This window comes from Delphinapterus leucas, chromosome 1 (assembly GCF_059928025.1).
Source record: "Delphinapterus leucas isolate spDelLeu-1000000601 "Yukka" chromosome 1, BTC_Dleu_Yukka2, whole genome shotgun sequence".
Lineage (NCBI taxonomy): Eukaryota > Metazoa > Chordata > Mammalia > Artiodactyla > Monodontidae > Delphinapterus > Delphinapterus leucas.
Window position 1 is genome coordinate 130,128,985 of NC_143129.1, and position 12,951 is coordinate 130,141,935.

The window sequence follows — 12,951 nt, forward strand, 5'->3', positions numbered from 1 at the left end:
CATCGACAGATGAATGGATAGAGATGTGGCACATATACACAATGGAATATTACTCAGCCATAAAAAGAAATGAAATTGAGTTATTTGTAGTGAGGTGGATGGACCTAGAGTTTGTCATACAGAGTAAGTCAGAAAGAGAAAAACAAATACCATATGCTAACACATATATATGGAATCTTAAAAAAAAATGGTACTGATGAACCTAGTGGCAGGGCAGGAATAAAGACATAGACATAGAGAATGGACTTGAGGACACAGCGAGGGGGGGAGGGGGAAGCTGGGGTGAAGTGAGAGTAGCATCGACTTATATACACTACCAAATGTAAAATAGTTAGCTAATGGGAAGCAGCCGCATAGCACAGGGAGATCAGCTCGGTACTTTGCAATGACCTAGAGGGGTGGGATAGGGAGGATGGGAGGGAGACACAAGAGGGAGGGGATATGGGGACATATGTATGCATATGACTGATTCACTTTGCTGTACAACAGAAACTAACACAGTATTGTGAAGCAATTATACTCCAATAAGGATCTATTTAAAAAAAATAATGCATTGGAGCAACAGGAGAATATTTAAACGCATAGAAATTGGCTATGTGATTACAGATATCTTAGTAACAACGTAATGGTGTGATCCTAACAGAAAAAATACACTTGCACCATTCTTTTATGTCATTGTAAAGCTTTGTTTAGTAGCCAAAAAGAAAAATGTATATAAACATATAGTTTTCAAGATACTGCCCTTATGACTTGATAAAAACAACCAAGAAGTAAGCAGTTTATTTCCTTTTATCTGAGATTCCTGTTAGAAATGACAAATTGACTACTAAAAAATCGATTTTTTTTTTTTTAATAGTTTGGTGCTGATCACCAGGCACTACTCTCTTTTGGGGAATTTGAATATAAGAGTTGAAATTATGTTTGGCTTTGATTACTTTATACAGGCATACCTTGTTTTACTGTGCTTCACTTTATTGCACTTTGCAGACAATGTAGTTTTAAAATTGAAGGTTTGTGGCAACTCTCTGTCAAGCAAGTCTATCAGCGCCATTTTTCCAACAACGTTTGCTCACTTCATGCTTCTGTGTCACATTTTGGTGACTCTTGCAATATTTCAAACTTTTTCATTATTATTCTATTTGTTATGGTGGTCTGTGATCAGTGATCTTTGATGTTATTACTACGACTCGCTGAAGACTTAGGTGATGGTTAGCATTTTTAGCAATAAAGTATTTTTGAATTTAGGTATCTACATTTTTTTAGACATAATGTTATTGCACACTTAACAGAATACAATATAGTGTAAACATAAGTTTTAAATGCACTGGGAAACCAAAAATTTCAAGGGACTTGCTTTATTGCAATATTCATCCTATTGCAGTGGTCTGGAAACAAACCCCAATATCTCTGAGGTATTCCTGTTAGGAATTATAATTGTAATTTTCCTTTTATTGATTGTTTCAGTATTGAAATTATTCCTTAACAGTTAAAAATCTCTGGGAGTCTGTGTATTGTTGACTGAACGTACATTTTCTTCCTGTTTATTTCTTGGTAAAATTCTTAAGCTTAAAAAAAGAATTTTCTTTCATTTGATTTTCATATTTTCATTTAAAAGTGAATGATCACACTCTTCCACATAACGTCTTTCCAGATTTCTTGCCTCTTTGGGAAAAATAGGTGAAATATTTTTCATTTCTTTTACTTTATGAATTCTTTAAAGCCTGTATTTAATATAAGACCTCAACTGGTGGTGAATATATGGATTGCTGAGCTTCATATAGTTTACTGATTTGATCAGAGTTCCTACTGGCTTTTCGTCTCAGCTTTTTTTTTCTTCTTTTAAATTAATTTTTGGCCGCGTTGGGTCTTTGTTGCTGTGCGCAAGCTTTTCTCTAGTTGCGGTGCGCAGGCTTCTAATTACGGTGGCTTCTCTTGTTGTGGAGCATGGGCTCTAGGTACGTGGGCTCAGTAGTTATGGCTCGCGGGCTCTAGAGCACAGGCTCAGTAGTTGCACGGGCTTAGTTGCTCCATGGCATGTGGAATCTTCCCAGACCAGGGATTGAACCCGTGTCCCCTGAATTGGTGGGCAGATTCTTAACCACTGCGCCGCCAGGGAAGTCCTCTTCTCAGCTTTATACATAGCATAAAATAGTAGACGCCATTAAAAAAAGAGTGGGTAACTGTAGGTGGCTGTGGCGTCTCCTTCCTAGGTACTACTAAAATAGTATCAGTAATCAGCCTTCTGATTATCATCCCTGCAGTCTTCCTCAAAGCCCCTTCAGTTGTCAAATTTTTTGACACTATCTACAACACTTCAAAATAATGGATTGAAAAGTGAAGAATTCAGTCAAAGCTTTTTTGTCACTTATGCTAAAATAAGGTTTTTAAAGTGAAAAATTATTGTATTGTAAACTACATTCAGTCAAACTATGATTCTTTTAGATAAAATATGGTTTTATGTAGAGTAGACCATACTAGAAGTATTGCTTAGAGCTGGTGGTGAAATCAGGAGGTCAAAAAGGCCAGTGACAAATGTCCAGAGGACACTCTAGTTGTGGATTCCTGACACATTGACTGACAAAGTGGCTCTTAGGCCATGGCTGTGCATTGGAAGTGTGGGGTAGAGTGAAAAGGGAGGTTTTTTTCCCTCACTTTTTAGTCTCTATATTTCTATATTATTTGAATTTTTATGGTGAGAGTGTTTTCATTTCTTACCTGTATAATTTTTTAAGAGATATAAGTTAAAGAAAAAAGACATTGCAGTTGTACATATCTGAGACTAAGAACATATTATGATTTTAAAGGATGATTATGTCGATTATGTTGAGAATGCCCTAGTTCACAATCAGTAGGAGGTACCTAAGTAAAAGTGGTTCTCGATTCTCTGTCTCTTTCACCACTCTCACATTATGGCTCAGAGATGGACACCTGCAGAGAACTGAAGCCGCCCCAGCTGATGTGTGCAAGTCATACAAAACCCAACATATCATAGGGTCTCCTTGCAGTATAGGAATAAGCAAATCTTGTACCTTAGTCTACATATCCTACTAAATTAGTCACAGAGTCAAGGTGGAAACATTTTTTTTGAAGTAGAGAATAGGATGAATGTATGATTTTTCTCTCTCAATAAACACACAGACCTTGGTATACCTCAATAAACAAAGAGAAACACAAATTTAAGATATGATTTTTCTTTAATCACTTTACTGTTTACGCCAACACTTCCTATTTTCTATTAATAAACGTTCTTGGAGGTTAAATGATAGTGCCTTGTTATGGGAATGTGGTTTGTGTATGGTAATGGGGTTTGATCCAGTAGGTTTTAAAAATGGGAAATAATTTCTACTGCATTATACTTAAAAAATAGAATTGGTTACTAAGATCATGTATCGCTATGTTAATTATATTGTAAGGATGATTGCAATTAAACAAATGAATATTTGTAATTTTGTACCTTATACAGTAATCATAAACTGTTACTACTTGTTTACTGCTTAATGTAACTCTGAATTTATTAACAATATATATTTAAAAAATATATACACATATATATATGCATTTTAAAATAACACAGTCTAAATTCTGATCTAGTAGTCCAACTTTCCAGCATAGTTCTAACACCTTCAGGTTAACTTGGTGTCTGGAAATCTATTCTCATCTGTTTATGGTTTTCCTTCAACTCATTCAAAGGATCTTAGGGAGGATTTAAGGATTTAAGTTGGAACTTACAGAAGTTGAGAATCAACTGTTTGAGTTCTCATGATTTCCTTCACACACCCAAAAGAGAAAAATGACACAATAAAAGTGTTTTGCAGTTACTTGGGTTTCCTTCTCAGTTGTCTTTGATTTCTCTGATCTTACCTATTGTTACCTAAAATTTTTTCCCATCTAAGTGTGTTGCCTCCAAACTTCCCGCTCCTTCTGATCAATATCATTTTCTAAACCACTTTCTTTCGCTGCCAAAGAACATAGATTTGGCTCAATTAGTGATTACTATCTCTTAGAGAGACTAAGACTATATTTGTAGAATATAGCAGTCTTTTTTTTTTTAAGAAAAAACTTAATCAGAAAAATTACAAGTATTTAAAAGCAGATTTAATGGGTCTCATTGAAAAAACTATGACACAGCAAATTTCAGGATCCACACTGAAGTATCAGTTGCTTTGGCAATCCCTCTCAGTTAGATGCCATGGTTGAAAGCACTCAGGCAGTACTTCTCGTAGAGGAGCATATCAGAATTGCTGGTACTAAAGTACTTTTAGTTTGAAAGATGAAGAACATCCATTGTTTTCATAGTTGCATAATGGACACTTTTGGGGACCTGCCCAGATTCCCTTTATCAGATTGGTGCTCTCATCCTGCAGGTGCTCCTGACAGCTCACATCTAACCCTTCTTTTGAAAATTACCCTCAGACTGGAGCCTCCTTACTGGGAAATGCTGGGAAGGTTATGCTCCTTCCCATGTAGTTAATGACTGATACCAGGGTACAAAAAGCTGTTACCCTCCTCAAGGTGAGACAACTCTGTGGTACCATTCATGCTCCAGAGTGCCCTGTACCCTGTACCATCCAGTTTCCACTAAGTCCACATCTTTGTGGATTTCCACTTTCTTCACCTGCCCTATCCTGCATCCCTTATTCTCATATAGATTTCACCGGACAGCAATTCTTCAATTAACTACTTGCACAAAAGTCTTCATCTCCGGTTCTGCATTTTGGGCAGCTGGCTTTAGACAAATATAAACTATAAAAATTAAAGCTCTGCAGTATCTTCTTGCCTGGAAGGGATACGTAGATTCTATATTTTGCTTACTAGTGATTCTTTGGAACCCAGTACCAGGAGATAAAATGCACCTCTGCTCCCCAAGCATAGAGCAACTTTGGGGGTAGATTGGAGGAAAAATGGATAATATTGTTATTAAATATGTATTATTGAGATACATCTCAAATGTTATATAGATAAATTTTAAAAAGCTAAACAATACTGCTACAGGCAGAGACATGGAAGTTATTACTTTTTAATTTATTTTTGTTGTATTTCTATTAATCTGGATTCACAATATTTTCAAGAATTCTAGTTGGTTATAACATTTTCAAGCAGAAACTAGAAATACTATGGAGGTCCCTGCAATACCACTTAAAACTTGTGGTAGTAACTTTATAAATGGAATATGAAAGATTTCACAGGTTTCCCAAAGATCTTTTGGACCCTCAGTAATTAACTTTCTCTCATTGTTGGACCTGTCAATTCTTGTTAGTTATTACCTAAAATATTATTTATGAACTAATTTTAAGTGCTTTCACATTTTGATTGAGAAGTCTCTGACATTTTTCCATCAAATAGCAACAAACTTTAAAAGTCCTAAATCCTTTCCCACACCATTTTCTGTCTCCTTATTTAGCTTATTTTGTTCCATGCTAAATGGCTGAAATGATGCAGCAGAGAGAACACAGATAATATTTAACTCTAGCAACTAATATAGCTGGCTATGTACTTGGACTTTAATTTTATTGAAAATTGTTTTACTGATTGTTAAAGAATATCACAAAGGGATAGCAATCTCAATTCTAGTGACTTTCTAAATATATTGTTGAATAAAAATGTCCCAATCAATGTTCTTATTTAAAATGGTACTTTTAAATCGCCTTATTTTTTCATATGCATGATGGAATGATATTTTCTTAAAGAACCACGTCTGTGTTGAGTTATATTTTATTATATCTTTTCACAAGCTGAAATCTTATATGTCTTCTTTATAATATAATGTCTTGATACTGAAATTATCCAATTGGCTAAAGCACACTGCCATGCCTTCTTAAAAGGCCTCATATAGGTGGTCATACCTATAGGAATCCTATTAATAGGAGATTGCAAAGACTGCATTTCTATCAATATTTCTGAAGAGATTCAGGTTTTTTTTCAACATATAAGACAGAACAGAACAGGCAAAAATGCATTTTTTATTAAAAAAATTCTTGCTTTTAAAGTTCTCAAACAACCAAGTGGCATTCTGAACCTCAAACTGCAGTGTGACTAAGATGCAGCTGAAGTAATTGTGTTGTAAAATAATTTGTTTATTTATTTTTAAAAATTCAGTTTTATATGTAAATTATATACATTTATATTATATCTATTCCTTGCTCCTGAATGTTACTTTCACATAACCAACAGATTCTCCAAATTACTTTGCATTACATAATCGCTTGAAGTAGAATTAAAGATGGGACAGATATATAAATTATAAAATTAATTTAGAAATATATAAAATAAATCACTTTTGTCTAGGAGTTGTACAAAATGAAGGAAATATTATATGTAGTTTAATGTTTATGTAGTAAATATAAATCATATGCTGTGTGGAGTTCTAGACAAATGTGTTTGCTATTCCTGATTTTTATATCCATGGAGATTACATGACGAGGTATAGACATAGGGTATGCACCTTTTTCATAAGTCAAGAGCATATCTTTTGCAACTTTTTATTTATGAATCACCCAGTGTCATGAGGCTGAACAAACCCAGAAAATTATTCTCGTGTATTTTCGAATTTGCTACTGCCAAGCATGCCTCTGGGTATTGTTATCCCCAGGTAAAGATGTCAAATAAATGCTTTGGATCTGCACATCTAACCTTTCTTCTCTTCGTAATATTAATCATATAAAAACTTTTATTTGATGCAATACTCGTCTCCACACAAATTTTCTTCTAGGGGTGGAAGGTGGGATGTAAATAGGGGGGAGGCTGTTTGGCATCTGGAATCAATTTTTTAGAATTTATGTAGAATTAGATATAGTAATTTATTCTGAAATTCCAGAACATTTATTTAGAGTTTATTGGTGATTATAGTATTTTACATTTGCCATGCCTATAATATTCTTCCTTGGCTTGGGATTTTACCTGTACCATGGGCAAATTAAGGCATTAAAAAAAAAAAAAGGATTGTTTCTTCTATCATTTACGTGTGTACATGCCTATTGCCCAAATCAGTGGAAATATGGGTAGGCTCTCTGGCATCTGCTCAGCATGAGTGTTTATGATAAAACTGTGGAGAATAAGTGATTCTTTGGTCCCAATGTCCTAGTATGTATATTTCCTGATATCAAGTGATTTGAGGATATTCATAATACAGCTTCCATTTTGATCCTGTGACTAGGTGATTGTTCATGGCATTGTTCAGTGCTGTACCTTTACAGTATATAGAGAAAGAGGCTATGAGTTCTTGTTAATATCTTTAAACTCCAGAAGCTTAGTCCTTCCTTCTAAAATGAGGCAAGAAGGGATATCAGTCCCTGAATGATGAACTGTGTGAATACATCATTAAAAATTCATTTATTTTTAGTCTCGGGCTGCCTTATGAAGTCACACAACAACACGATATCAGTCATCCATTAATCCAGTCTCTTCTTCCTAACAACATCTCGTGGAAACTGTATTGGTATATTACTTAAATTTTGTAATCATGAATTATTATTTTATGAACATTTAAATATAGGGAAAGATTATTGTGGTTTGTTCCATTGGCAGGATCTCCACTGTAATAATACCTTAGTCCAAAAGTTATATAAATGCTTAGCAATCTAAGGTATACAGTATGCTTCTAATTATCTAAGTTCAATAGAGAATACATGCTGACTTCCAAGGACTTGAAGCAAATATCTAGACTATAACGAATTACAGTGTTCTGTAACACTTTCATTATTAGATTATTATGTTAGTCTCAACTCTACAGGGTATAAATTTGTCATGTGGCTCTTCAGCTAAGTGGTATTTGCAGATAGAGATATGTATCATAGTGCTTGTTAAGAGAAAAGGATTTGGAATCAGATCAATTTGGGTTCAGATCTTATCTGCCACAGGTCAGCTAAATGACCTTGGGCAAGTTAATTAACCACTCCGGGCCTCAACAAAATGGGGAATAATAATACTCAACTAACACAAGTTGCTAAGAAGATCAGATAAGTTCATGTATATAAAGAGCCTAATACAGTGTCTAGCACATTACAGATACTCAGTAAAAGTCTATACTTTTATTATTATCATCAGATTTGTTGGATCAAAATCTTTTATCTCTCTGGAGCATTATGCCTTCTTGACAGCAATGTTTTTCTATAATAATAAACCAGATAATGGCTCCATCCACTTCACAGGGAGGGCAAAGGCAAGCATTATATGAAGGCTTTTTCATCTGGTTTTCTACAGTTTTCTCTTTCCAAGTATGTAAAAGCAGTTTTCACCTGGCAGTGAACCCAAAATAATGAACTCCCTGATGAGTGAGTTGGGTTGTTCAACTACTAAACACTGTTCTGACAATGATATGAACTGCAGGACTAATTGTGCTCCATCCGTTTAACCTAAGGAGAGCATAATCAGACTACCTTGGCGTCTTCGAGAAGAGTTAAATTTGCAAGACCAGATGATGTTCTAAGCTCTCAAAGTCTGGTACAAAACAGTCTTTATATCTTAATCCTCAATTCTCCCTAAAGCCTCAGTTAACTTTTGGGCTGTACCAAGAGTTTTTCTGCAATAGTCTCACACTACTGCAGAACCTAAATTGGAACTTCTGCCAGACTGAACAACACAACGCACTTTTGTCCCAGTTTCATACTCTCAGCCCTTAGGGATGACTGCTTCATGCTTTTCCTATCTGGCTGTAAACCAGGTAATCAGTTTGGATGCTGTTTCACTTTAGTCCTTGGCATTTGGCTGAAACAGTGGCTCCTAGCAATCATAATGAAGAGAATGGAACAAATCTACTGGCTATTTTAGTACAGAAAGTCTTCAATGACTCTAAGACATTCAGATATCTTGGATACTTAGAATTTTGAGTGTCATTACAAAACACTTAAACAATAATGAATAGTAGGTAAAATAATATAGTATGCTCGAAAGACTGCTTCTAACCCATGACTTGTTTATTGGAAGGGGATATGTATCATATTAAAGTTTAAGCTTTTGCATGACTAGAACTCCTTATAAAGAAAGCATCAACCTCTGACCCAGGTTGAATTAAAACATCTGTTTATTTTGGTTCTCCTCACCCCTCCTCACAGCTGTAAATTAGCCAATTTATAATAAAATTGTCCTTCAATATTGGAGAGAAGAGTATTTTTAAAGTTCATTTTCATTTTCTTACTGTTTGATATTTTTAGGTTGATATAGGCACTGGATTCCACTCTAAATTTTATGCAACCTCTACAAGAATGGGGCACTGGGGATAAAAAAATGCAACTGAATTTCCTTGAGATTAATCCCTTTCCTTGTGAGTGGATTAAATTCTTATAGAAATTGTCAGAGCCAATGTCTTTAGATCACCTCAACACTTTTAACTAAGTATCTACCATATGTTTGGTGTGGTCAATAAATTAAGAGCAGTCTGAGTCTTCTGTAGATTTGGAACTTTTAATTACTCTGATCAATTTTGCTGTAATAGAGATTCACTTTTCAGATTTTAAGTGTTTTAGAAAGTAATCAGGCAAAGAAAAGTGCTTTTGAGGGAAATCTTTCAATGGATAGATTATATAATTCAAGCTCTATATCTGTTGCATTTAACCAAAAGAGAAATTATAAGATCATAGAAATAGTTCGGTCTCACTAGAGTCATCAAAATGTTACAATGAAAAATTAAATGAATAGTTATAAAGTGTTCATATTTCATCACAGTGGAAGAATTACAGGCAATGATTTGAAAGCCTCACACCTGCTATCCCCTTCAGTTGAAAATAAAAGCAGAAAAGTAACAGCATTCAGACATCTTGACTATTTAGCAACTTGTGCATCTTTAATTGAAAAATATCTATTACCCTGTGCCTTCCAAAAATATAGTGAAAAGATATATCTGCTGGTGAGATAGGAGAGGAAAACATGTCTTTTGAATTTCAACTGTCTTATGAATGATAAGTTTGTTATCTTTTCATTGAAAGAACTTATGGAAGAGATGTAAAACCAGAGACAAAAAGAGGGGTCAAGATGAATAAGACAATAATTTGAGGCTTTTAAAAATACCATCATATGTTTCTGATAATTTTGACTTTTCATGCTTTTTGTCTTAAGATATATTAATAATTTATTAAAATTCAGTAAACACTTGGTACTACTAAGCCATGAATATTTAAATTCTACTAAATCAATGATTATCCTCAACATCATTTCAAAAAGGAAATGTAGAAGTTACTTATACACAGACATTTCTAACTGGAATTTCCCTAATTATATAAGATTGCTTCATATACATCCCTTATATATGAATACCTGCTCCAATCAGTTAACCAAAGAAATTCTTATCTATGGCCACTGGGGATTCCTTTCTACTCCTTTCCATCCAAATAGTCCAACCTCTTTCTTTCTTCTTCTTCAGAAAGGAAAGGAAGAAGGCATAACTAATGGTAGGAAACAAAAACACTGGGAAGAAGTAGAGGAAAATAAGGGATTAAAGGCTATGGAAATCTCCAAAGTAGGGGCATCCAAATTTTTTCAGAAATAGGTCTTTAATCAGAAACTGATGTGTGGGTGATTTTTACAATAGTGGTAAATTGAAAGGATACGCACCACTTTGTGACTCAAAGGTTAAGTCGAGAGCCTGAGGAGGTTTTATTCATATCTAATTTCTGTCTTTCTTCATCATCCCAAAGTTTTATGATGTCACTTAATGCAATTAAATTTGATGAGGTCAAAAGCAGACAGTTTCAATGATCATCAAATTATAATCACTAATTGTTTAAAAGCTGAGAGTATTAAACCCTGATGGCAGAAGGCAGGTTACATAGCTCAGGGTACATTTTTTTGCTTAAAAAAGTCAAGTGGTCCACAATGGGATCAGACAGGCCAGATGTGAACATATGCAGCATGGTGGATATTCAGCAACATTTGAGGTTAGAGTTGGGGGTGGTGGTGAACCATTACCCATGATTTGACAGACAGGGGTGAGCATAAGAGGAGGACCTGATTCCTCTGCCGTGGCTAACACTGATTTTCTCACAGAATATTTGTTTCCCATGGTCTTTCAGTTCTACAATTCTATTAGTGAAATACTTTACAAACATGATGGATTAACGAGATGGCAATCAGCTGGCCCTGGCGTTGAATCATTATTTATTCATTCTGTTACTATGAGAAAACTTTCCCAAATCAGTGATCCACAAATAAAATTTTGGAAAAAACTTGTTAGAAATTGCCTATATAGCTTCCTTTACAAATATATACAACTGTGAACAAAACAAAAAGCAAAAACAAGCCACTTCCTATTCTAAGAGAATGCTTAAATTTATTTTTTCTCATTCATAGGATTTGTCAAGCACTATAGTGAATTCTTTTTTCCCTTTGCTGAAAAAGTTTCTAATTGGCTTCATAGTTAGCCAGCTTATTAAAGCACAGTAAAACCAAAAAATTGAAAAAAGTTTTTTTGCTGCAATAGAATATAGCGTTTTTCTACTTAAAATTGCCAATAAGAAATTCAGTTCTTACCTTGTCAGAAGGTTTAAATGGATTTCCTTGTCCACTAATTCCACCACTGATACTAAATCCAAGGCCAGGATTCTTTTCTATTCTCACACAAAACTATGCAAAAAAGATATAAAAAGGTAATCAAATACATATAAAAGCTAAATATCTTCAAATAACTGTATCCCAATAGAAAATAATCACATTTCACTTAAGTTCTCAGGGTTAGCCTATGTTAACTTGGTATATAAAAGACAGTATAAACTCTGACAAAATAGTGTTTCTATAAGCATCAGTTATAATTGGAACTAACAAAATTACCTGAACAAGCAGACATGAGTAAATATTTATTCGTTACCTGTGCAGGACTAAATTTTGATTAGCAGTTTTTAAAACTTAGAAAACCCCTTAAAAAAAAAAGATTGTACGTTATTTTAATTATCTACTTTAAACGTACATATAGTCTGACTAATTAGAAAGGACTGTATGAATAAGTGAAAGAAAATTTGCAAATGTAGAGTGAGGGAAAAGATGGCTATTTGATTAATTAGTTGATTAATTATTTACACATCTTTATTGGAGTATAATTGCTTTACAATGTTGTGTTAGTTTCTGCTGTATAACAAAGTGAATCAGCTATATGTATACATATATCCCCATATCCCCTCCCTCTTCCGTCTCCCTCCCACTCTCCCTAGCCCACCCCTCTAGGGGGTCACAAAGCACTGAGCTGATCTCCTTGTGCTATGCAGCTGCTTCCCATTAGCTAGCTTCCCATTAGCTAGCTATTTTACATATGTTAGCGTATATATGTCAATGCTACTCTCTCACTTCGCTCCAGCTTACCCTTCCCGCTCCTTGTGTCCTCCTTGTGTCCATTGTCTATGTCTGCATCTTTACTCCTGTCCTGCCCCTAGGTTCATCAGAACCAATTTTTTTTTTTTTTTTAGATTCCATATGTATGTGTTAGCATACGGTATTTGTTTTTCTCTTCCTGACTTACTTCACTCTGTATGACAGACTCTAGGTCCATCCACCTTACTACAAATAACTCAATTTCGTTTATTTTTATGGCTGAGTAATATTCCGTTGAATATATGTGCCACATCTTCTTTATCCATTCATCTGTTGATGGACACTTAGGTTTCTTCCATGTCCTGGCTATTGTAAATAGTGCTGCAATGAACATTGTGGTACATATGGTTTTCTCTGGGTATATGCCCAGTAGTGGGATTGCTGGGTCATATGGTAGTTCTATTTTTAGTTTTGTAAGGAACCTCCATACTGTCGTCCATAGTGGCTGTATTGATTTACATTCCCACCAATAGTGCAAGAGGGTTCCCTTTTCTCCACACCCTCTCCAGCATTTATTGTTTGTAGACTTTTTGATGATGGCCATTATGACTGGTGTGAGATGATACCTCATTGTAGTTTTGATTTGCATTTCTCTAATGATTAATGATGTTGAGCTTCTGTTCATGTGTTTGTTGGCAATCTGTATATCTTCTTTGGAGA

At 34.7% G+C, this 12,951-nt stretch overlaps 1 protein-coding gene across 1 annotated transcript in view; it reads right to left on the reverse strand.

The window, feature by feature from the left end:
• LRRC7 (leucine rich repeat containing 7) overlaps positions 1 to 12,951 on the reverse strand; it is a 135,637-nt gene that overhangs the window by 21,295 nt on the left and 101,391 nt on the right. Inside the window, exon 16 of the mRNA XM_089910398.1 lies at positions 11,461 to 11,553. Within this exon, the coding sequence (XP_089766524.1) occupies positions 11,461 to 11,553 (93 nt within the window). The remainder of the gene's footprint in view (positions 1 to 11,460; positions 11,554 to 12,951) is intronic.